The 25,425-nt window shown below is 42.0% G+C and overlaps 1 protein-coding gene across 1 annotated transcript in view; it reads left to right on the top strand.

Moving 5' to 3' along the window:
* Nucleotides 1-25,425, top strand: part of LOC119727981 — a 71,673-nt gene that overhangs the window by 10,354 nt on the left and 35,894 nt on the right. The window contains exons 5-14 of the mRNA XM_038200062.1: nucleotides 10,544-10,699; nucleotides 15,827-15,965; nucleotides 17,943-18,155; nucleotides 18,612-18,749; nucleotides 19,418-19,621; nucleotides 20,744-20,962; nucleotides 22,127-22,303; nucleotides 22,751-23,197; nucleotides 23,714-23,884; nucleotides 24,678-25,109. Coding sequence (XP_038055990.1) covers nucleotides 10,544-10,699; nucleotides 15,827-15,965; nucleotides 17,943-18,155; nucleotides 18,612-18,749; nucleotides 19,418-19,621; nucleotides 20,744-20,962; nucleotides 22,127-22,303; nucleotides 22,751-23,197; nucleotides 23,714-23,884; nucleotides 24,678-25,109 — 2,296 coding nt within the window. The remainder of the gene's footprint in view (nucleotides 1-10,543; nucleotides 10,700-15,826; nucleotides 15,966-17,942; nucleotides 18,156-18,611; nucleotides 18,750-19,417; nucleotides 19,622-20,743; nucleotides 20,963-22,126; nucleotides 22,304-22,750; nucleotides 23,198-23,713; nucleotides 23,885-24,677; nucleotides 25,110-25,425) is intronic.

Here is a 25,425-nt window from a genome sequence, read left to right as displayed (position 1 = left end):
AATTTCACATTTTTTGGACATATATGGGGAGCTAGTTGGACAAGCTACAACGTCCATCAAGTTTGAAGTCCGTAGACCCAATACTCGTGGAGAAAATGGGACATAAGCAAGAATATTTTGCCCGAGTTTGTTTGTGTGTGTAACTTGCCGTAGAGTAGGCTGTCAGCGGGCTTCACTCCGTTGTGTGTTTACTTGCTATATCTCGTCTTGGCGGTATCTTGTTATAAAAAATTTCACATTTTTTGGACATATATGGGGAGCTAGTTGGACAAGCTACAACGTCCAACAAGTTTGAAGTCCGTGGACCCAATACTCGTGGAGAAAATGGGACATAAGCAACAATATTTTGCCCGAGTTTGTTTCTGTGTGTAAATTGCCATAGAGTAGACTGTCAGCGGGCTTCACTCTGTGGTGTATTTACTTGCTATATCTCGTCTTGACGGTATCTTGTTATGCACATTTCTGACTTTTTTGACATGTATGGTGAGCTAGTTAGTCAGGCTACAACGTCCAACAAGTTTGAAGTCCGTAGACCCAATACTCGTGGAAAAAATGGGACATAAGCAAGAATATTTTGCCCGAGTTTGTTTCTGTCTGTAAATTGGCATAGAGTAGGCTGTCAGCGGGCTTCACTCCGTGGTGTGTTCACTTGCTATATCTCGTCTAGACGGTATCTTGTTATTATAAATTTCTATTTTTTTTGACATGTATAGTGAGCTAGTTAGTCAGGCTACAACGTCCAACAAGTTTGAAGTCCGTAGACCCAATACTTGTGGAGAAAATGGGACATAAGCAAGAATATTTTGCCCGAGTTTGTTTGTGTGTGTAAATTGCCATAGAGTAGGCTGTCAGCGGGCTTCACTGCGTGGCGTGTTCACTTGCTATATCTCGTCTTGACGGTATCTTGTTATAAAAAATTTCTAATTTTTTTGACATGTATGGGGAGCTAGTTGGACAAGCTACAACGTCAAACATGTTTGAAGTCCGTAGACCATATACTCGTTGAGAAAATGGGACATAAGCAAGAATATTTTGCCCGAGTTTGTTTGTGTGTGTAATTTGCCTTAGAGTAGGCTGTCAGCGGGCTTCACTCCGTGGTGTGTTCACTTGCTATATCTTGTCTTGACGGTGTCTTGTTATTACAAATTTCTATTTTTTTGGACATGTATAGTGAGCTAGTTAGTCAGGCTACATCGTCCAACAAGTTTGAAGTCCGTGGACCCAATACTCGTGGAAAAAATGGGACATAAGCAAGAATATTTTGCCCGAGTTTGTTTCTTTGCGTAAATGGCCGTAGTGTAGGCTGTCAGCGACTTCACTCCGTGTTGTGTTCACTTGCTATATCTCGTCTTGACGGTATCTTGTTATTACAAATTTCTAATTTTTTGGACATGTATAGTGAGCTAGTTAGTCAGGCTACAACGTCCGACAAGTTTGAAGTCCGTGGACCCAATACTCGTGGAGAAAATTAGACATAAGCAAGAATATTTTGCCCGAGTTTGTTTGTGTGTGTAAATTGCCATAGAGTAGGCTGTCAGCGGACTTCACTCTGTGGTGTGTTTACTTGCTATATCTCGTCTTGACGGTATCTTGTTATGAACAATTTCTATTTTTGTTGACATGTATGGAATGCTAGTTAGTCAGGCTACAACGTCCAACAAGTTTGAAGTCCGTAGACCCAATACTCGTGGAGAAAATGGGACATAAGCAAGAATATTTTGCCCGAGTTTGTTTCTGTGTGTAAATTGCCATAGAGTATTCTGTCAACTGGCTTCACTCCGTGGTGTGTTCACTTGCTATATCTCGTCTTGACGGTATCTTGTTATTAAAAATTTCTAATTTTTTGGACGTGTATGGTGATCTAGTAAGTCAGGCTACAACGTCCATCAAGTTTGAACTCCGTGGACCCAATACTCGTGGAGAAAATGGGACATAAGCAAGAATATTTTGCCCGAGTTTGTTTCTGTGTGTAAATTGCCATAGAGTAGGCTGTCAGCGGGCTTCACTCTGTGGTGTATTTACTTGCTATATCTCGTCTTGACGGTATCTTGTTATGCAAATTTCTGACTTTTTTGACATGTATGGTGAGCTAGTTAGTCAGGCTACAACGTCCAACAAGTTTGAAGTCCGTAGACCCAATACTTGTGGAGAAAATGGGACATAAGGTAGAATATTTTGCCCGAGTTTGTTTCTATGTGTAAATTGCCATAGAGTAGGCTGTCAGCGTGCTTCACTCCGTGGTATGTTCACTTGCTATATCTTGTCTTGACGGTATCTTGTTATTACAAATTTCTAATTTTTGGTCATGTATGGGGAGCTAGTTAGTCAGGCTACAACGTCCAACAAGTTTGAAGTCCGTAGACCCAATACTCGTGGAGAAAATGTGACATAAGCAAGAATATTTTGCCCGAGTTTGTTTGTGTGTGTAAATTGCCAAAGAGTAGGCTGTCAGCGGGCTTCACTCCGTTGTGTGTTTACTTGATATATCTCGTCTTGGCGGTATCGTGTTATGAAAAATTTCTAATTTTTTGGACATGTTTGGGGAGCTAGTTGGACAAGCTACAACGTCCAACAAGTTTGAAGTCCGTATACCCAATACTCGTGGAGAAAATGGGACATAAGCAAGGATATTTTGCCCGAGTTTGTTTGTGTGTGTAAATTGCCATAGAGTAGGCTGTCAGCGGGCTTCACTCCGTGGTGTGTTCACTTGCTATATCTCGTCTTGACGGTATCTTGTTATTACAAATTTCTAATTTTTTGGACATGTATAGTGAGCTAGTTAGTCAGGCTACAACGTCCAACAAGTTTGAAGTCCGTGGACCCAATTCTCGTGGAGAAAATGGGACATAAGCAAGAATATTTTGCCCGAGTTTGTTTCTGTGTGTAAATTGCCATAGAGTACGCTGTCAGCGTGCTTCACTCCGTGGTGTGTTCACTTGCTATATCTCGTCTTGACTGTATCTTGTTATTACAATTTTCTAATTTTTTGGACATGTATAGTGAGCTAGTTAGTCAGGCTACAACGTCCAACAAGTTTGAAGTCCGTGGACCCAATACTCGTGGAGAAGATGGGACATAAGCAAGAATATTTTGCCCGAGTTTGTTTCTGTGTGTAAATTGCCATAGAAAAGGCTGTCAGCGGGCTTCACTCCATGGTTTGTTTACATGCTATATCTCGTCTTGACGGTATCTTGTTATGAAAAATTCCTGATTTTTTTCACATGTTTGGAATGCTAGTTAGTCTGGCTACATCGTCCAACAAGTTTGAAGTCCGTAGATTCAATTTTGCCCGAGTTTGTTTCTGTGTGTAAATTGCCATAGAGTAGGCTGTCAGCGTGCTTCACTCCGTGGTGTGTTCACTTGCTATATCTCGTCTTGACTGTATCTTGTTATTACAATTTTCTAATTTTTTGGACATGTATAGTGAGCTAGTTAGTCAGGCTACAACGTCCAACAAGTTTGAAGTCCGTGGACCCAATACTCGTGGAGAAGATGGGACATAAGCAAGAATATTTTGCCCGAGTTTGTTTCTGTGTGTAAATTGCCATAGAAAAGGCTGTCAGCGGGCTTCACTCCATGGTTTGTTTACATGCTATATCTCGTCTTGACGGTATCTTGTTATGAAAAATTCCTGATTTTTTTGACATGTATAGTGAGCTAGTTAGTCAGGCTACAACGCCCAACAAGTTTGAAGTCCGTGGACCAAATACTCGTGGAGAAAATGGGACATAAGCTTGAATTTTGTGCCTGAGTTTGTTTCTGTGTGTAAATTGCCATACAGTAGGCTGTCAGCGGGCTTCACTCCTTGGAGTGTTCACTTGATATATCTCGTCTTGACGGTATCTTGTTATTACAAATTTCTAATTTTTTGGACATGTATGGGGAGCTAGTTAGACAAGCTACAACGACCAACAAGTTTGAAGTCCGTAGACCCAATACTCGTGGAGAAAATGGAACATAAGCAAGAATATTTTGCCCGAGTTTGTTTCTGTGTGTAAATTGCCATAGAGTAGGCTGTCAGCGGGCTTCACTCCGTGGTATGTTCACTTGATATATCTCGTATTGACGGTATCTTGTTATTACAAATTTCTATTTTTTTGGTCATGTATAGTGAGCTAGTTAGACAAGCTACAACGTCCATCAAGTTTGAAGTCCGTAGGCCCAATACTCGTGGAGAAAATGGGACATAAGCAAGAATATCTTGCCCGAGTTTGTTTCTGTGTGTAAATTGCCATAGAGTAGGCTGACAGCGGGCTTCACTCCATGGTTTGTTTACATGCTATATCTCGTCTTGACGGTATCTTGTTATGAAAAATTACTGATTTTTTTTACATGTTTGGAATGCTAGTTAGTCTGGCTACATCGTCCAACAAGTTTGAAGTCCGTAGATTCAATACTCGTGGAGAAAATGGGACATAAGCAAGAATATTTTGCCCGAGTTTGTTTCTGTGTGTAAATTGCCATAGAGTAGGCTGTCAGCGGGCTTCACTCCGTGGTATGTTCACTTGATATATCTCGTATTGACGGTATCTTGTTATTACAAATTTCTATTTTTTTGGTCATGTATAGTGAGCTAGTTAGACAAGCTACAACGTCCATCAAGTTTGAAGTCCGTAGGCCCAATACTCGTGGAGAAAATGGGACATAAGCAAGAATATCTTGCCCGAGTTTGTTTCTGTGTGTAAATTGCCATAGAGTAGGCTGACAGCGGGCTTCACTCCATGGTTTGTTTACATGCTATATCTCGTCTTGACGGTATCTTGTTATGAAAAATTACTGATTTTTTTTACATGTTTGGAATGCTAGTTAGTCTGGCTACATCGTCCAACAAGTTTGAAGTCCGTAGATTCAATACTCGTGGAGAAAATGGGACATAAGCAAGAATATTTTGCCCGAGTTTGTTTCTGTGTGTAAATTGCCATAGAGTAGGCTGTCAGCGGGCTTCACTCCGTGGTGTGTTCACTTGCTATATCTCGTCTTGACGGTATCTTGTCATTACAATTTTTTGGACATGTATAGTGAGCTAGTTAGTCAGGCTACAACGTCCAACAAGTTTGAAGTCCGTAGACCCAATACTCGTGGAGAAAATGTGACATAAGCAAGAAAATTTTGCCCGAGTTTGTTTGTGTGTGTAAATTGCCATAGAGTAGGCTGTCAGCGGGCTTCACTCCGTTGTGTGTTTACTTGCTATATCTCGTCTTGGCGGTATCGTGTTATGAAAAATTTATAAATTTTTGGACATGTATTGGGAGTTAGTTGGACAAGCTACAACGACAAACAAGTTTGAAGTCCGTAGACCCAATACTCGTGGAGAAAATAGGACATAAGCAAGAATATTTTGCCGGAGTTTGTTTGTGTGTGTAAATTGCCACAGAGTAGGCTGTCAGCGGGCTTCACTCCTTGGTGTGTTCACTTGCTATATCTCGTCTTGACGGTATCTTGTTATTACAAATGCCTAATTTTTTGGACATGTATAGTGAGCTAGTTAGTTAGGCTACAACGTCCAACAAGTTTGAACTCCGTGAACCCAATACTCGTGGAGAAAATGGGACATAAGCAAGAATATTTTGCCCGAGTTTGTTTCTTTGCGTAAATTACCGTGGAGTAGGCTGTCAGCGGCTTCACTCCGTGGTGTGTTCACTTGCTATATCTCGTCTTGACGGTATCTTGTTATTACAAATTTTTAATTTTTTGTACATGTATAGTGAGCTAGTTAGTCAGGCTACAACGTCCAACAAGTTTGAAGTCCGTGGACCCAATACTCGTTTAGAAGATGGGACATAAGCAAGAATATTTTGCCCGAGTTTGTTTCTGTGTGTAAATTGCCATAGAGTAGGCTGTCAGCGGGCTTCACTCCATGGTTTGTTTACATGCTATATCTCGTCTAGACGGTATGTTGTTATGAAAAATTCCTGATTTTTTTGACATGTTTAGTGAGCTAGTTAGTCAGGCTACAACGCCCAACAAGTTTGAAGTCCGTGGACCCAATACTCGTGGAGAAAATGGGACATAAGCAGGAATATTTTGCCCGCGTTTGTTTCTGTGTGTAAATTGCCATAGAGTAGGCTGTCAGCGGGCTTCACTCCGTGGTGTGTTCACTTGATATATCTCGTCTTGACGGTATCTTGTTATTGCAAATTTCTAATTTTTCGGACATGTATGGGGAGCTAGTTAGACAAGCTACAAAGTCCAACAAGTTTGAAGTCCGTAGACCCAATACTCGTGGAGAAAATGGAACATAAGCAACAATATTTTGCCCGCGTTTGTTTCTGTGTGTAAATTGCCATAGAGTAGGCTGTCAGCGGGCTTCACCCCGTGGTATGTTCACTTGCTATATCTCGTCTTGACGGTATCTTGTTTTTACAAATTTCTAATTTTTTGGTCATGTATAGTGAGCTAGTTAGACAAGCTACAACGTCCAACAAGTTTGAAGTCCGTAGGCCGAATACTCGTGGAGAAAATGGGACATAGGCAAGAATATCTTGCCCGAGTTTGTTTGTGTGTGTGAATTACCATAGAGTAGGCTGTCAGCAGGCTTCACTCCGTTGTGTGTTCACCTGCTATATCTCGTCTTGACGGCATCTTGTTATGAAACATTTCTGATTTTTTGGACATGTATTGGGAGCTAGTTGGACAAGCTACAACGTCAAACAAGTTTGAATTCCGTAGACCCAATACTCGTGGAGAAAATGGGACATAAGCAAGAATATTTTGCCCGAGTTTGTTTGTGTGTGTAAATTGCCATAGAGTAGGCTGTCAGCGGGCTTCACTCCGTGGTATGTTCACTTGCTATATCTCGTCTTGACGGTATCTTGTTATTACAAATATCTAATTTTTTGTACATGTATAGTGAGCTAGTTAGTCAGGCTACAACGTCCAACAAGTTTGAAGTCCGTGGACCCAATACTCGTTTAGAAGATGGGACATAAGCAAGAATATTTTGCCCGAGTTTGTTTCTGTGTGTAAATTGCCATAGAGTAGGCTGTCAGCGGGCTTCACTCCATGGTTTGTTTACATGCTATATCTCGTCTAGACGGTATGTTGTTATGAAAAATTCCTGATTTTTTTGACATGTTTAGTGAGCTAGTTAGTCAGGCTACAACGCCCAACAAGTTTGAAGTCCGTGGACCCAATACTCGTGGAGAAAATGGGACATAAGCAGGAATATTTTGCCCGCGTTTGTTTCTGTGTGTAAATTGCCATAGAGTAGGCTGTCAGCGGGCTTCACTCCGTGGTGTGTTCACTTGATATATCTCGTCTTGACGGTATCTTGTTATTGCAAATTTCTAATTTTTCGGACATGTATGGGGAGCTAGTTAGACAAGCTACAAAGTCCAACAAGTTTGAAGTCCGTAGACCCAATACTCGTGGAGAAAATGGAACATAAGCAACAATATTTTGCCCGCGTTTGTTTCTGTGTGTAAATTGCCATAGAGTAGGCTGTCAGCGGGCTTCACCCCGTGGTATGTTCACTTGCTATATCTCGTCTTGACGGTATCTTGTTTTTACAAATTTCTTATTTTTTGGTCATGTATAGTGAGCTAGTTAGACAAGCTACAACGTCCAACAAGTTTGAAGTCCGTAGGCCGAATACTCGTGGAGAAAATGGGACATAGGCAAGAATATCTTGCCCGAGTTTGTTTGTGTGTGTGAATTACCATAGAGTAGGCTGTCAGCAGGCTTCACTCCGTTGTGTGTTCACCTGCTATATCTCGTCTTGACGGCATCTTGTTATGAAACATTTCTGATTTTTTGGACATGTATTGGGAGCTAGTTGGACAAGCTACAACGTCAAACAAGTTTGAATTCCGTAGACCCAATACTCGTGGAGAAAATGGGACATAAGCAAGAATATTTTGCCCGAGTTTGTTTGTGTGTGTAAATTGCCATAGAGTAGGCTGTCAGCGGGCTTCACTCCGTGGTATGTTCACTTGCTATATCTCGTCTTGACGGTATCTTGTTATTACAAATATCTAATTTTTTGGTCATGTATAATGAGCTAGTTAGTCAGGCTACAACGTCCAACAATTTTGAAGTCCGTAGATTCAATACTCGTGTAGAAAATGGGACATAAGCAAGAATATTTTGCCCGAGTTTGTTTCTGTGTGTAAATTGCCATAGAGTAGGCTGTCAGCGTGCTTCACTCCGTGGTGTGTTCACTTGCTATATCTCGTCTTGACGGTATCTTGTTATGAAAAATTTCTGATTTTTTGGACATGTATGGGGAGCTAGTTAGACAAGCTACAACGTCCAACAAGTTTGAAGTCCGTAGATTCAATACTCATGGAGAAAATGGGACATAAGCAACAATATTTTGCCCGAGTTTGTTTCTGTGTGTAAATTGCCAAAGAGTAGGCTGTCAGCGGACTTCACTGTGTGGTGTGTTCACTTGCTATATCTCGTCTTGACGGTATCTTGTTATTAGAAATGTTTAATTTTTTGGACATGTATAGTGAGCTAGTTAGTCAGGCTACAACGTCCAACAAGTTTGAAGTCCGTAGACCCTATACTCGTGGAGAAAATGGGACATAAGCAAGAATATTTTGCCCAAGTTTGTTTGTGTGTGTAAATTGCCATAGAGTAGGCTGTCAGTGGGCTTCACTCCGTGGTTAGTTTAGATGCTATATCTCGTCTTGATGGTATCTTGTTATGAAAAATTCCTAATTTTTTGGACATGTATGGGGAGCTAGTTAGACAAGCTACGACGTCAAACAAGTTTGAAGTCCGTAGACCCAAAACTCGTGGAGAAAATGGGACATAAGCAAGAATATTTTGCCCGAGTTTGTTTCTGTGTGTAAATTGCCCTAGAGTTGGCTGTCAGCGGGCTTCACTCCGTGGTGTGTTTACTTGCTATATCTCGTCTTGACGGTATCTTGTTATGAACAATTTCTAATTTTTTGGACATGTATAGTGGGCTAGTTAGTCAGGCTATATTCTCCAACTAGTTTGAAGTCCGTAGACCCAATACTCGTGGAGAAAATGGGACATCAGCAAGAATATTTTGCCCGAGTTTGTTTCTGTGTGTAAATTGCCATAGAGTAGGCTGTCAGCGGCTTCACTCCGTGGTTTGTTTACATGTTATATCTCGTCTTGACGGTATCTTGTTATTACAAATTTCTAATTTTTGGACATGTATAGTGAGCTAGTTAGTCAGGCTACAACGTCCAACAAGTCTGAACTCCGTGGACCCATTACTCGTGGAGAAAATCGGACATAAGCAAGAATTTTTTGCCCGAGTTTGATTCTGTGCGTAAATTGCCATAGAGTAGTCTGACAGCGGCTTCACTCCGTGGTTAGTTTAGATGCTATATCTCGTCTTGACGGTATCTTGTTATGAAAAAATCCTAATTTTTTTGACATGTATGGGGAGCTAGTTAGACAAGCTACGACGTCAAACAAGTTTGAAGTCCGTAGACCCAATACTCGTGGAGAAAATGGGACATAAGCAAGAAGATTTTGCCCGAGTTTGTTTGTGTGTGTAAATTGCCATAGAGTAGTCTGACAGCGGCTTCACTCCGTGGTTAGTTTAGATGCTATATCTCGTCTTGACGGTATCTTGTTATAAAAAAATCCTAATTTTTTTGACATGTATGGGGAGCTAGTTAGACAAGCTACGACGTCAAACAAGTTTGAAGTCCGTAGACCCAATACTCGTGGAGAAAATGGGACATCAGCAAGAATATTTTGCCCGAGTTTGTTTCTGTGCGTAAATTGCCATAGAGTAGGCTGTCAGCGGGTTCACTCCGTGGTGTGTTTACTTGCTATATCTCGTCTTGACGGTATCTTGTTATGAAAAATTTCTAATTTTTTTGACATGTATGGTGAGCTAGTTAGTCAGGCTACAACGTCCAACAAGTTTGAAGTCCATAGACCCAATACTCGTGGAGAAAATGGGACATAAGCAAGAATATTTTGCCCGAGTTTGTTTCTGTGTTTAAGCAGGCAACTCAAGTCCCCGTGCTTGTTGCATCTTGTTGCCTTTACCAGAGTAACTGCTCATAGTGCCAAGGCAATACAACATAATCCAGCATTGCATTTGGTTGCATTTAGCAGGGTATTTGCTTGGTGGCAAGGCTGGTATGCACTGGGTTCACTGCACAATGCAACAGAATCCATTGTTGCAATTCGTTGCATTGAGCAGGGTTTTATTTTAGCCAAGTTGCATTTTGTTGCATTTGGCAGGGTGTGTAGAGAAAACCTACGGGGGGGAGGTTAAATGCTTTTCACGAACACGATCTATAGCATGTCACGCTGAACTTGATTACCTTTCGATAATTTTTTTCCGTTGGTTACATTGAAAAAGAAATGGATAAGTTGCATTAAGGCCTATGTTGATTCTTTTTTGACAAAAAATGGTGCTCCATAATGTGCCATCGCCGTCGGATTTTTTGCTGGAGCTAATACTGCACTCGCACTTGTTTTAGAGTTGAATTGCTGTAAAAGTTGCATCATTTTTGAGGTCCTTTTGTGATCTCTCTTTTTAGTGTAAAATATGATGAAAGTGTCGCATTTTCAACTTATATTTTGAACATTTTATCACAAGGTTGAGTATAACGAGTACAAGATTATCGGTGCTGTGGCTACGCAGGGCTTCCGTCACCCAGACCTGGATCCGATCTACGTGACGCAGTATTACCTCAAATACACCAATGCCACCGATCAACCCTGGATCGAGTACGAGGAGAGCGGACAGACGAAGGTAGGCAAGGGGGTCCAGAGGCAAATTCTCGGGGGCAACCGGCCAGCTGGCCGTCTCAAATTTGAAAAACTGTTGGTGGTCTAAACCACATTTGACACAAGGAGTTCTCTTTCCTCCATTCCTATCTCTTTCAATAAAATATTTCACAAATCGCATATAGAGCGCAAGGTGATGAGAAACATTGATTAATGAAAGCAAACTTCCCTCCTCTTCTGAATTTCTTCATATAAAAATAAAATAGACACTTGTTCGAGAGCTGGCGCGTGTTGTTCCCTATAGCTATGGCCCAGTGGGTGTTAGAGTCATGGCGTAGTCCGTGATTCGAACCTTTACAGGGAACATGGTGCTTTTAGTATTGGGCAAGACACTTTACGACAATTGCCTCCCTCCACCCAGGAGTATGAATGGGTACACGTGAAGGTAGAGACCAGAGTGCGCTGATCTCGAGTTGCTGCAGTTGTCTCATGGCCTAACAGGAGTAATAATTGTGAAGCAGTATGAAACTTTTTGGTATAACGCGCAATATGAACACCAAATTATTATTCTCTCCTCCCCCTTCCGCCTTCGAAGTTAGGCTGCAAAATTAAGTTTTTACATGAAACATGAGGACCATGATTTTTGAGGGGCAAAAGAGTGTTAATTTCATCATAGTAACGGCATGGAGCAAGGGTGGCACAAAGAAAGTGGATTCTAAAAAAACCTTTACTGTGACAATCATTGTGATCCTTCGATGGTCAAAGTGAAGATTCGTTTTGAGGGTGAATGTATGACCAAAAAGTGACTAATAGAATCATCATACTACAACTTGAACTTACATCGGGCATGATGACGGACGAGCTACGGGCCTGTTCCATCATCTGTGTCATTTCTTTATCAGCAGTCGGGCGCCACTGTCCTCCATCAGGGTCTTGACCACGGTTTTAGAAGGACGTCCATGCACTTACCCTCCCATGCATGGGTACGGGTCGGTTCCCAGTTGATGACTTAACTGGCAGGCAACTCTCACGGGCGTCGCTACAGGGGGAGTGTGGGGGAGGGGGTGTCACCCCTAATTAGTAATTTTTTGTCGGCAAAATCATGGTGCTGTCTGCAAATAAAATCTGAAGAATGGAGAAGGAAGGGGAAAGAAGAGAAAATGGAGAATGTAAAAAATAAACACCGCTGCTCAAAACCACGCGAAGCTAAAAACCTGTTCTGCAACCCATGGCCAAAGATTGTACATTCTGCCATGTCGGCACGAGCTGCCGCGCGAGGTCGCTTCATATACGGCGGTTGACAGCTATACAGCTGTGCAAAACACAAGTACGTGCTCGCTCGCAGGCAGTTGCGAATTGAGCTGATTCTTAGTGACGACTCAAAATCATGGATCAAGCTAAAGAGGGCAAATCTCGAAAAAGAGTCAAGCTACAGTTTTGATTGTGCTGTTTGTGATGTAATATATCAACTTTGATGACCCACCCCCATCTCCCTAAACACGAGCGCATTTCATTCAAAAAGTCAGGAGAAAGTGTCCATGAAATGCCTCAGATTGCACCACAGAGTCCCGGACCCCACGCCTTCAGGGCTTCGCGCTCCGCAAACTTATCCCACTGAAAAATTATATCTACTCAAAGTATTCAACAGAAATAGCCATTCACATATTTAAGAAGGAAATGGAGTGACAGGGGTGTTTATTGGGCGGAAGTTATCAATTACACTCGTTTTGCGTGACGGTCTGTCGGCAAATTTCATGATGGCACGCCCCGACGCCCGTGGCAACTCCGAGTGTAGCAGACAGTGCCCGGCGAGTTGCATCTGTATTCCTGCTATCTTGTTGGTCAGCTTGGGAGATCGCCATAGATAGATTTGCTCGTTGGTCACTCTTTGCATCCAGCTAAAATTGAAGGTCATCCGAAGGGAATAAGCTAGAAAAAAATTCAAAGTAGCAAACAAACAAACACAATTATTAAAAGTAACAAATATCTTGGTGTGTTAAGGTGAAGAATTAGTGCAGTTTTAACCGCACCTCGTTTGAACCCCTATTTTTCATGTCCGTTTAGAAAACATTTATTTCCACTTTACTGAGCGAAAGGTGATGAGAAACATTGATTAATAAAAGCAGACTTCCCTCCTCTTCTGAATTTCTTCATATAAAAATAAAATAGACACTTGTTCGAGAGCTGGCGCGTGTTGTTTCCTAGCTGTAGTCCAATAGGTGTTCTCTCCACCCAGGAGTATAAATGGGTACATGTGAAGGTAGAGACCAGATTGCGCTGATCTCGAGCTGCTGCAAACAGTTGTCTCATGGCCTAATGAACAGGGGTAATAATTGTGAAGCAGTATGAAACTTTTGGTATAACGCGCAATATGAACACCAAATTATTATTCTCTCCTCCCCCCTTCCGCCTTAGCTGCAAAATTAAGGTTTTACATGAAACATGAGGACCATGATTTTTGGGGGACAAAAGAGTGTTAATTTCATCATAGTAACGGCATGGAGCAAGGGTGGCACAAAGAAAGTGGATTCTAAAAAAAACCTTTACTGTGACAATCATCGTGATCCTTCGATGGTCAAAGTCAAGTTTCGTGTTGAAGGTGAATGTGTGACCAAAAAGTGACTAAGAGAATCATCATACTACAACTTGAACTTGCATCGGGCACGATGACGGACGAGCTACGGGCCTGTTCCATCATCTGTGTCATTTCTTTATCAGCAGTCGGGCGCGACTGTCCTCCATCAGGGTCTTGACCACGGTTTTAGAAGGACGTCCATGCACTTACCCTCCCATGCATGGGCACGGGTCGGTTCCCAGTTGATGACTTAACTGGCAGGCAACTCTCACGGGCTTCGCTACAGGGGGAGTGTGGGAGAGGGGGCGTACGTCACCCCCAATTAGTTAATTTTGTCGGCAAAATCATGGTGCTGTCTGCAAAATAAAATCTGAAGGATGGAGAAGGAAGGGGAAAGAAGAGAAAATGGAGAATTTAAAAAATAAACACCGCTGCTCAAAACCACGCGAAGCTAAAAACCTGTTCTGCAACCCATGGCAAAAGATTGTACATTCTGTCATGTCGGCTCGAGCTGCCGCGCGAGGTCGAACCATATACGGCCGTTGACACAAAGGCAAGCAAAACACAAGCACGTGCTCGGTCGCCGGCAGTTCCGAATTGAGCTGAAGTTAATTATAGTGACGACTCCAAATCTTGGATTAAGCATAAGAGGGCAAATCTCGAAAGAGAGTCAAGCTACAGTTTTGAAGTGATGTTTATGATGTCATATATCAACTTTGATGACCCACCCCATCTCCCTAAACACGAGCACAAATGCTCCAGATTGCACCACAGAGCATCTAGAATCCAACAAATCCCGGGGCCCTCAGGCGGGTCCCGGACCCCCGCCCTCAGGGCTTCGCGCTCCGCAAACTTATCCCACTGAAAAATTAAATCTATTCAAAGTATTCAACATAGATAGCCATTCACATATTTGTGAAGGAAATGGAGTGACAGGGGTGTTTATTGGGCGGAAGTTATCAATTACACTCGTTTTGCGTGACGGTCCGTCGGCAAATTTCATGATGGTACCCCATTCAAAATGGTCTAGCGGCGCCCGTGGCAACTCCGAGTGTAGCAGACAGTGCCTAGCGAGTTGATCTGTATCATGCTATCTTGTTGGTCAGCTTGGGAGATCGCCATAGATACAGTTGTCGATGGTCACTCTTTGCATCCAGCTGAAATTGAAGGTCACCCGAAGGGAATGAGCTAGAAAAAAATACAAAGTAGCAAACAAACGAACACAATTATTAAAAGTAACAAATATCTTGGTGTGTTAAGGTGAAGAATTGGTGCAGTTTTAACCACACCTCATTTGAACCCCTATTTTTCTTGTCCGTTTAGAAAACATTTATTTCCACTTCACTGCAAAATAAAACAGAAAAGGACCACAAAAAATACATGATGAAATGAAAGGCGCAGAAAAGGGGCCATAATCTAACAAAAATAGCCTTGAAATGCAAGGAACAGACAAAATGTACTATGTTTACGTCGTCCCCATATAGGACAAAAGTCCTTCGGTGGCATTGTGTTTTCGTGCAAACACCCACTACGTACATGCATTAATTCCTCGTCATACTTCCCTCAACACTCCATATTGATTTTGTTACATACAATATGGAAGACGCGTATATACTGAGTCGGCCTTAATCAATAATCTCAACGACATAGTCCATTCTTCTTCTAGTTCTAAGGACGTTTAAGGTAAGACTCATTCACACGGGAGCCTACACAGCGCTCAAATTCACAGTTTCGTTTTCCATTTTTTCCAAAACTTTGGAAAATTTGTTTAAAAAATAATGATAGTAATTCTTTCGGCGAAAAAGGTTATTTTTTATATAATAAATTTAAGCACATTTTTTGTTTGTTGTTGACTACCATGATTATAAATGATAAAAAAAACACAAGAAGGGCTTCATATTTTGCCAGAGAAATAAGGAATTTTTCCTCGGTTTATCAAAAAAAATACAAATTGTCTATACTAAGCTTGACCATTCCGGAGTTGACTTTATTCAGGAGGAAGCCATTTTTGACCGTGTTCCCTGAATCTATTTATAAATTGTGAACTGTTGTATGGGATGGTGCCAGACTATTGATTGTTGTGCATGATCCTCTCTTTCAATTTTATTTTAAATGTGGCTTAAAACAGTAAGTACCGGTACATTTAAACACACATTTTAATTTATTCATCAGAGCAGACTGGTATTAATTAACTTTATGTCATTGCTTTAATTTCTACTCGCAAGTTCTAAAAATGAAGAGTTTACCTCGCTTTCAAGTTAATATGGCCGACTCGTGAATAAAGTTTGCTTTCCATGTTTTTTTTGTCCATAAACATTTGATTTGAGGGCCTTTATATAGGCTCACAAAGAGCAAAAATAATAACCTTGTTCGATGTAAATATAAAAAAATGTTAACACATTGGGTATCTCCAAGTCAAGCTGGGATATAAAAATATTACTCTCGTCGGATAACTTTTGGAATTATCGGCAGTGCCAGACTATGTTTTAGGGGAATAAAACATTCAATCAGTCTATCTTGGGGTATCCCTTTCGATGATTATAGGTATTGCACTTTCTGGATGTTTGTTTTTCGTAGATTTTCGAGGCTAACATCGACCAAGACAGCGTGGTCAAGAACGAGCTAGCCCACCCTTTCACGGCCAAGTTTGTCCGCTTGTACCCCGTGGCGTGCCGCAATCACCCATGCCTTCGGCTAGAGTTCTACGCCTGTAGAGGTAAGTAAGCGTCACTGGTTGACTCAGGCCGTGTCTTATTATCACGATGGTGTGACAAAGTTGGTGGAAATCTTCTGACTCGATTTTAAAATTGCATTCCCTATATTTGCCAGTTAACAATTTTGGCTCTGCTAATTTTCAGTTTTATTTTCAGGATTATTTTTTTCCGAAACAAAAAAACACCCGACTTTAAATTTTTTTTTTATGTAGGCTATATTATTTTAATATTTTGGCGTGTGAAACACTCCAGATAAAAGGAGTTTATAATTTTGGATAGTTTTAACTTTAACGCGCAAAATGATCCGGCTGAATAATTAATGTCGGACCGCATCATTTCTTCTCTTGAAAACTTGAAAAAGCGGAGGTAGCTAGCTAATCAGGAAGAACAATAGAGGGCGCAGCGGCGGCACGTTTGATTGAGTTCCACACGATGGCTGGGACGTGTAACACGCTGAAATTTTCAGATATTGTGAGCTGCGATGATCGTGTATTTTCCCAAATTTAAATTGTACAATCATGTTGAGGCAGTTCTTAGGATGAGGTAAAATTAAAAAAGAAAGATATTTGGTGCAATTTGAAAGGAGGCAGTTAGCATATGTGCCGTGTTTACGTTTGTCTCAATGCAGTCACACTGGCCTAGCATGCACGTGGGTCTCCTTACGTATAGTTCTATAGCTCTTTAAATTTGGTTGTGTACACAGTCTATGGAGAGTTGCGTGCATTTTCAAAGTATTGTCTAACAACATTGGAAATGTTTCTCAGTCCCAGATTCATGTCTTTTCAAATGTTTTTGCAATGACCGACCTTCATTGGAGGGGGGGGGGGGGGGACGGATGGGGGTGGGGACGGATGGGGGGGGGGGTAGGGGAGGGGGAGGATGGTGGGGGGGGGGGAGGGGGTGGGGGAGGGGGTAGGGAGTAGGGGTGGTGGATTGTGGGGGAGGGGTGCTTTCCAAATAGAGATACCAGTTTTTTGAGAAATTTATTTGGAATGGGAATTGCTTGGGAAAGAATGTTGCAACCTGACGGTACTTCGGCAGTTATGTGTACAAAGTCTACTCCTAGAACTATGATGCTCCGCGGAGCATCATAGTTCTAGGAGTATACAAAGTCTATGGAGAGTCAAGAACTTTTTCTAAGTATTTCCTAACAAAATTGGAATTGTTTCTTGGTCCCAGATTCATGTCTTATCATTTTTGCAATGACTGATTTTCATTGAAATGATATCTGAAGAACAAAGCAGCGTCCTGCATTGCTTGGTCCCTATATTATTCCTGTACTAACGTTTACTTATTAGTATTTCTTATATAATATTGGTAAGGCCAAAAAAAAAAATAAGTCGGTCTCTGGTCAGCGCGCGCGTCAATTTTAAGCATGCGCGTCGATCTTTTTTTTTTCCAAAATGTTCCCCGGTTGCTCCAACAGCGCCCTCTATTTCCGCACCTCATTTTTTTTTACCAAAGAGCACCAAGGAATGGGAAATTGCACCAAGGCAAATGATCGAAAGCACCAAGGCAAATTATGGAGGACACCAATGTACATGGGGACACCAAAAAAGCAAATAGTACCCACCTTGTCTGTACAATCCAAGCTTGAAGAAAAAAAAAAAAAGCAAAAAAAAAAAAAAAAAGCCGCGTGGCCGCGTCAATTCCGGAACTTTGGTCTGACCAGAGACCGAATATTTTTTTTTTTGGCCTAAGATTCAAATTTCCACACACAATTAACCACATTGGTTTGCGTATCCTTGTTAAGTTGCTGAAAAGGCTTTAAACGAGTAGCTGCATAGAAGTAGAAATCACTGAAACTTGCATGTGATTGTGATATTGTAAGAGAAATACAAATCTCTATCAAATGGAAGCCTATGCAACTTTTGTATTTTCTCACTTTTGTATTCTTTCACTTGTGAGACTCCTCAGTTTGTCAGAATTGTACCTGTTTTAATTAATTGATTGATTGATTACACTTGTTTTTGTTTCAGTGGACTGTGAGCCTAATCCGTGTAAGAACAATGGTACCTGCGTGGACGACATCCCTGCTGTGTGGAACGTAACCTGCACGTGCCCGGCGGGATACGTGGGCGATTTCTGCCAGGTGAACTTTGACGAGTGCGCGTCCAATCCATGCCAGAACGGCGCAACTTGCGTGGATCATGTAGATTACTTCACCTGCGACTGCGCATCAGGCTGGAACGGTGAGTCTATGTATTCCCCGGACCAGGGCTAGTCTTGGTTCAAGACTGATCTTTTTTTTCAGAATACCACCTCAGAATGCCATGGTCCAGCGGTTATGGTGTTTGACTCATGTACGATGATGCGTTGGTTTGAACCCTGCCAGGAACATGGTGTTTGTGCCCTTGGGCAAGACACTTAACTACAATCGCCTCTCTCCACCCAGGAGTATAAATGGGTACCTGTGAGGGTCGAGTACCGAATGTGCGCTGATATCGGCTGCTGCGTGGTCTCGTGGCCTGATGAACGGGGAATAATTGTAAAGCACTTTTAGATTGTTGATACAAAAGAAATCGCTATCTAAGCATTACAATTTATTTTAATTTTATTTTTTGAGTATTTAATCCCCAACTCTACCTTCATAACCGTTGAAGGGGTACTTGTGAACTTGTCCGTAACAGTTTTGTCTTTGTTTTTAGGCACACTCTGTGATGTCAACATTGACGAGTGTCTATCGAACCCATGCCAGAATAACGCCAACTGCACAGACCTAGTGGACGGCTACAACTGCACATGCCCGTATGGCTACGAAGGCATGCACTGTGAGAATTTCACAGGTAACTCAAATCTGCTGAATTTTTTTTCCAGATTTATTTCAGATGCAGATTTCTTGTAATTGCGGAGCCATGTTAAAATTGTTTCAAGATATTCCTAAACTCTGCATCTTTGTGGCATATGGTGAAAAGGGCGCTGAAAATAAAGCCTAAATTAAGAAATGGTGATGGTTTAAAGAAAGATGGTCAAAAATCAGTTTATCCACATGCAAGTCTGTGAGATATGGTCAACACAACAGCACTGCATGCACAAAGAACTGCAATAATTGTAATTAGGTCTACATGACTGCCATAGATGTGGACAAACTAGTTTTTGACCATTCTTCTGTAAATGGCTGCTATTTTTAAACTTGAGCTTAATTTCCAACGATGTTTTAATCATATACAACCAAGATATTGCAGTTTAGGAATATCTTAAAACAATTTCAACATGTCTCTTCAATTTTGAGAAATCTGCCTCTGAAAAAGTGTAAACTTTTTCGTGGACCACCCTGTACTAGTGCAAAACAATAAAGATGAAGTTAAACAAGTGATATCTTTGGTGCTAAATTCTGTGACTATCAGAAATCATACCTCTTTTTTGTGAAGATACTACGGTGATTTTCCAAAAAATGCTGAATTCCCTTTTCAAAGATGAAATCTATACTCATGGTTTCTTGTCTACTATTTAGTTGTGTGCGAGGACGGCTTCTTTGAAGGTCTGTTTGCCTGCTATAGCATCGTGTCCGACAGTCTGAATCACACTGACTATGAGGGCGCTGTTGCAGCCTGCGATACGCTCAGCGGCCACTTGGCCTACCCTGGGAGTTACGAAGAGCAGATTGTCATCAGCGATGCCTTGAACCAGTTGGGTGTCTCTGGTGTGGTCTTTATGGGTAAGTACCAGGAGAAGCGTATTCAATATTTGTTGTGTTCTCTCAAAATCAGATGCTTCTGGGTAGAGCTTGAAAAGGAGTTGATTAAAAACCAAAGTAGGCTCAAATTTTTTTCCCTCAAGATTCGTTGTTTTTATTTGGGGCAAATTTTTGATTCAAAGTATGGTTTATTAATATACTGTTAAAGTTTCAGACCATGATTTTGCCTCTTAACCAGTTCGTGTCGGAGGATGTGATAACATGCACTGGCTGTGTTTATACACAGGCATGGCTGACGGGTTAAAATGTCAAGATTGCCTCGACTCGCCTCTGGGTCTAAACACGCTAATCCCTTGTGTCTTTTGTACATACACGCAAAATCTGTGAAGTCTGTGGAGGCGGACCGTGTGTTGATCTTAATTGGCCGTCGTGCACGACATACTGTACAATTTATGCACACCAGTTCACACCTTTGTATTGAAACATGAAGTTTTGGCAAGAAATATCGAAGAAATACTGTTAAAATGACTCTGTCGAATCAGTTGTTGTGGCGTTTGGCTGTAAATCAGAAATTGGCTGAAAAATTTTGCCTTTTGCGAAAATCAAAATTTTGGGCAAAAATAGTCCCAGCGCAAATTGGTTAATAAGGTGATTTCTTTGAGAGGTTTACAGAAGGGTAACTGTTCAAGAAATTCAATATTGAGTTTTGCCCTTCACCGCTGTATTTTTTTTATAAACACTGTATACTCAAGAGTTATCCCGAGTGATTGTGAGAAAAAAATCACTTCGGTGGGACTCGAACCCACGACCTCCTGCTTACTAGTGCAGACGTCTTACCACTCGACCACCGAGCTTGCCGGGGTCGGCTGGCTGGTTCGAATCTGATACAACAGAGGGTCCCCACAACCACACTATGTATATAGAATTTGTAGCATGGCGAAATTTGCAACAACACAATTTGTGAAAGTAAGTATGGTTTGTGAGGAGAATGGAAAGAATCAGAGTTTTACTTTGCATGCCCTGTCTGATCTGCAATGTCCTGTCAACTTTACAGATTATAAATTGGGTGATTTAATGAGCCCTTGACATGCTGTTCAAACTTCCGCCTCACTAATGTTCACCGTTGGTCGTCATGATTTCTAGGGTTGAAGTACAACGGATCGGACATAGCCTATGATGATAACAGCGGGGGGCCGGTGCTTTCCACGTGGAACATTGACGGCTCTAGCGTAGACTACTGGGCCAGCGGCTACCCCAGCGGCAGTCAGGAATGTACGGGCATGGTCAAAGAAGCAAATGATTGGAAGTGGAGAAATCTGGACTGCACAGCTAGCAAGGGATACATCTGTGAACAAAACAGAAGTAGGTCTCTTCCTTCGTTGCTAAAATGCAAAAAAATATACTTTTTTTTGTATTACAATACTGGAGTTATTTAGTGAAGCATAAAATGAAAAATCTGCTTTGTCATGGATTAAATAAGTTACAAATTTAAAATTATTTGCATTTATGATTCAGGTGGATCTATTTCGTTATAAAAGGTAATGTATATTATTCGCAAAGAAAAAAATAATAAAAACTACCAAATGCCTAAGTACTTGACTGTTAGTGAATAATAGTCTCAAGCATCCTGTGAAATCATGGCACCTGGTGTGCTGTCATTTTCAAGAAAAGTGGAATTTTTTTTATCAATTTCCAATGATGGTCGGCCAACTATCGTTGGACAAAAACTGAATTGTTTTCAAATACTAATAATAATACGAATTATTTAGAAAACGCTTTCCATGTAACAAAGACATCACAAAGCGCTGTACAATTAAAAATCCTCAGGTTATTAAGAAATACTGCCCCCAATTGACCAAATTTTGTTAGTCCACACTTTGTTTGCCATAATCGTCCTAAATTCCGAAGGACGTAGCTACAACGTGGTCGAGCCGAAGGCATGTAAAGGCGCCTTAGGCAGCCGCCATACGACCATGGGAGCACAGCCAGAGATCGAAAGTGTTTGGTTTTGCGGAAGGAGGAAAACCGGAGAGCCCAGAGAAAAACCCTTGTGGCACAGGAGAGAATCAATGAACAACTCTACTCACATATGGTCCGAGCCGGGAATCTAACCCGGACCACAGTGGTGAGAGGAGAGCGCTTCACGCCACATATGCCACCCATGTTATGAATTTCTGACTTGGGGAGTCAGTTTGGTGTAGCGGTACTTTCCTCGCCTTCCACCGCTGTGACCCGGGTTCGATTCCTGCCTGGGCCAATATGTGGATTGGATTTTCAATCCCTACTTGATTCCTTGGGTTTTCCTCAGAATATTCTTCTGGGCTTTTCCTCCCACATCTAAAACTGTAATTTCTTCTCATTGTCTTCTCTTTACTGGGCCCCATGGGAGATCAGTGGATTCCACTGAATGGGCTACCCAGTTAAAATAAGAATTAAGTCAATAAATAAAATAAAATAAATAATCTGTGAATGTACAAATAAATTGTTGTAACACTCTTTTTATTCTACCCCCCCTCTCCACCCCAGCTGATGGTGGCCACAGTGAGTGGTCGCGTTGGAGTGCCTGTAGTGTGACCTGTGGTCCGGGTGAAGGGGTGCAGATACGTACCCGCACCTGCACCAACCCGGCACCCCTACTGGACGGCAACCCATGCAATGGAACGACCAATGAGACGCAAGTATGTGGCGACATCTGCCCAATCGGTGAGTCCGATCGGTGAACTCTGTCCACTAAACATTCAATAACATGTAGACTTTGCAACAATTACACTCATGTTTTGGCCATAAAGCTATATTGAAACCTAACCCCGAGAGTGATTTACTAGGAATCATCCTCACTCCTACGAATTCCAATAGCCGCAAGCATCCCAATGTACAACAGGAAGTCAGGACCAAAAAGTTTTGTGATGACGTTTTGAACAGCATTTGACTAGAGGCTTTCGCATGCTGCTGCGAGTGCTCAAGCTTGTTTTACTTTACGAATCAACTACAAGCCGAGTGATTGGTCCTCCCTCGAACTTACCTCTAGCTGTATCTAAGATATGCAACACCTGAAATTAAACACTTTTAAAATTACACCGATGATTCTCTTAAAATATTAGCTCAGACAAATCATGTGATAAACATTTCATATGTCTATTTGTGTTTCAGTGGAATGCCCGGATGGATTTGTCACCAACTATGACACCTGCTACCTCCTCCAAATCAACCAATCAGCTTCCTACGACGAGGCGCAAAGAACCTGTCAGAATCTGACCATCTACGGAGGTCACATGATCCTTGTGAACGACCTGGCCGAAGAGACATTCATCAGCAAGATGCTGTTTGATCACTACGCCGACACGACCGCGACGTTTCTGACTGGGAATCGTTTGGACTCCTCAGGCAACACAACGTTTGATTGGATCTTTGCTGCTAGTGCCGGACCGCTGAATCGTAGCTCGTGGGAGATGGCTGGGGAATCCCCCTGGGGGGACCAGGGTACCCCTGGGGTGGGGGACAGCGGGTGCATACAGCTGGCGTTGAATGGGACCACCTGGCGATGGGAGTTGGGCGATTGCTCGGGGAGCTTTGGCTACATCTGTGAGGTCAATCTTGGTGAGTAGGAAGCCGTGAATTTTGCGGTGAATATCTCGTGGAATTCGTTGCACATTTGCATTTGCACGAAGCATAAACCGGCCTGAAATATGCAATTGCAATGGGGGGGGGGGGGGGGGGAAGGGGGAGGGGGGTCGGGAGACAGTGATCACAGTAGTGTCAATTTCATTTGTAGAAATAACTTTAACAATCTCAATATAAACGTACACCTTACTCATTTCAAATGCTACTTTGGTTTTTGAAATTAGAAATCCAAAGTGAAATTATTAAATTTTGAAATCGGACTGTCCAACATATCAAAAATGAGAAACAGGTCTATGAATTTGAGTTTGGTGAAAAAAAATACTTTGTTAATGAAATTTCAGTTTAAAACTTTTACAGAACAATTTAAGCATTAGTAGCAACATCACAATATCAAAAAATCTCAAAATCGCTGAAAATAACCCCATGTCATTTTGCAGCTGTTTCTCACAAATGGTTGTTCAAAATTTCATTGTCCATCCTTATGTTTGACAGCTGGTGGCGTCCTGGGTACCTGGTCGGCCTGGGGAGAGTGTAACTCAACCTGTGGAGCAGGGAACCAGACCAGAGAGCGTTGGTGCGAGGCCCCCGCCCCGATACTAGGCGGACCTAACTGCACTGGTGCTGTTGAAGACACTAGAGCCTGCTCGTCTATATGCCCTATAGGTACAGTTTGGTAGAGTACGCCCTTAAGCTGCCCTCAGACCGACCTTGCGACGACACAGAACGGTCGGCGACTGATTTTTCAGGATCAATTAAGCTACGACTGTCAGGAACAAAGTAGTCGCCGATATTTTTTGCGACTTGAGTGTAACTGTGACGATATTAAAATGATCGGCATCAGTCGGCTCTGAAAAAAAATCCACAGTCGCAATAGAAAAATTCAACTTCTGAAACGTGTTTTTGACAGGCAGGAATTAAACACAGTTGTGTAGCCAATCAGCATGTGGCAAAAATGGCTGAATGAACAGATGTGGCCGTGTAAGGTCGCTTGACTGTTATCAACACGTTTTAAACGCTATTGTTAAAGAAGTCACATGACTGTCTGTGCCGTGCAATCGTTGTCCTGTCGTGGGTGACATGAGCATGGTTGCGATTATTTTGTGTTGAGATGCCGCTTGTTCCACAGGAATTGAACAATTTCTCAGTTTTGTGACCTGAGCATTACCCAAGGCCGGCTTTAGCTTCTCGAACAAACTTCTAAAATTCACACTAGTTAAAAGAAGAAGTGGCACATGGAATGCTTTGTAAATATTTTTTAAAATAAGTGCACAAAAGAAAAGAGGATAGGTCATATTTTGGCCTATCATGTACATGCATGTACAGGATTTTAGAAAAATTGGGAACCTTGCTTAACTCAAGCTCTGGATATCTCAAAGTTTTTATCCATTCCCTTGAGATTTGACTTATCGAGTTTTCACTGTATTGGTTTATTTTGCGTCACTTTATCCTTCAACAGTAACCTGTCCTACTGGCTTTTCGGTCCACAACGACAGCTGCTATTCCGTCATCGATGATCCTGATGTCTACCGATCACGTGATCAGGCCCAAGCCTACTGCGCCCGCCTTGCCTACCGCGCCCACCTGGCCTACGTCCAATCAGAAAACGAGCTGGACTTTGTCAGTTTCCGATTGGACGACTCAGAGGTCACAGACTCTGAGATGGTCTGGGTCGGACTGGACTACGAATCCGGAGTGCTGACTTACAACAATGGGACTGAGATGGTGGACGAGGGATTGTGGTCTGGTTCTGGACCCTGGGCTGCAGGCTATGGAGAGACTAGTGCCTCATCCTGCGTGGGGCTCGTCTATGATAAACCCGAGTGGAGATGGAGGTTGGCCAATGCTTCCTGCGATGACTCCTTGGGATTTGTCTGTGAATTAACTCAAGGTTGGTGCTGCTAAGTATTAGGCTTTTCCCCTAGTTTTCAACATTTATTATGTTGCTTGTGTTAGGGTTTATGTATGAAATTATTATGGAGAAGTGTGGAGTGTTGCTGTGTTGAAAATCTAATGAGGCTGCATAGCAATGCAAAAATCAGTGTGTAAACATTGACATTTCAATTTAAACTTACAAACTTCACTGCAGTATACAGGGCGGTGCAAAAATAAGGAAACCCACATTTGACATGAATTTTAACCTACTTACTTAACTGATTTGAACTGTTTTTTTTTTATAAGGTAGTGAACTATAGCTCTTCAACCAT

The sequence above is a fragment of the Patiria miniata genome, unplaced genomic scaffold, assembly GCF_015706575.1.
Source record: "Patiria miniata isolate m_02_andy unplaced genomic scaffold, ASM1570657v1 HiC_scaffold_20, whole genome shotgun sequence".
Taxonomy (NCBI): Eukaryota; Metazoa; Echinodermata; class Asteroidea; order Valvatida; family Asterinidae; genus Patiria; species Patiria miniata.
The sequence above is the reverse complement of the archived record's forward strand: the minus strand, read 5'-3'. Positions and strand labels throughout refer to the sequence as shown.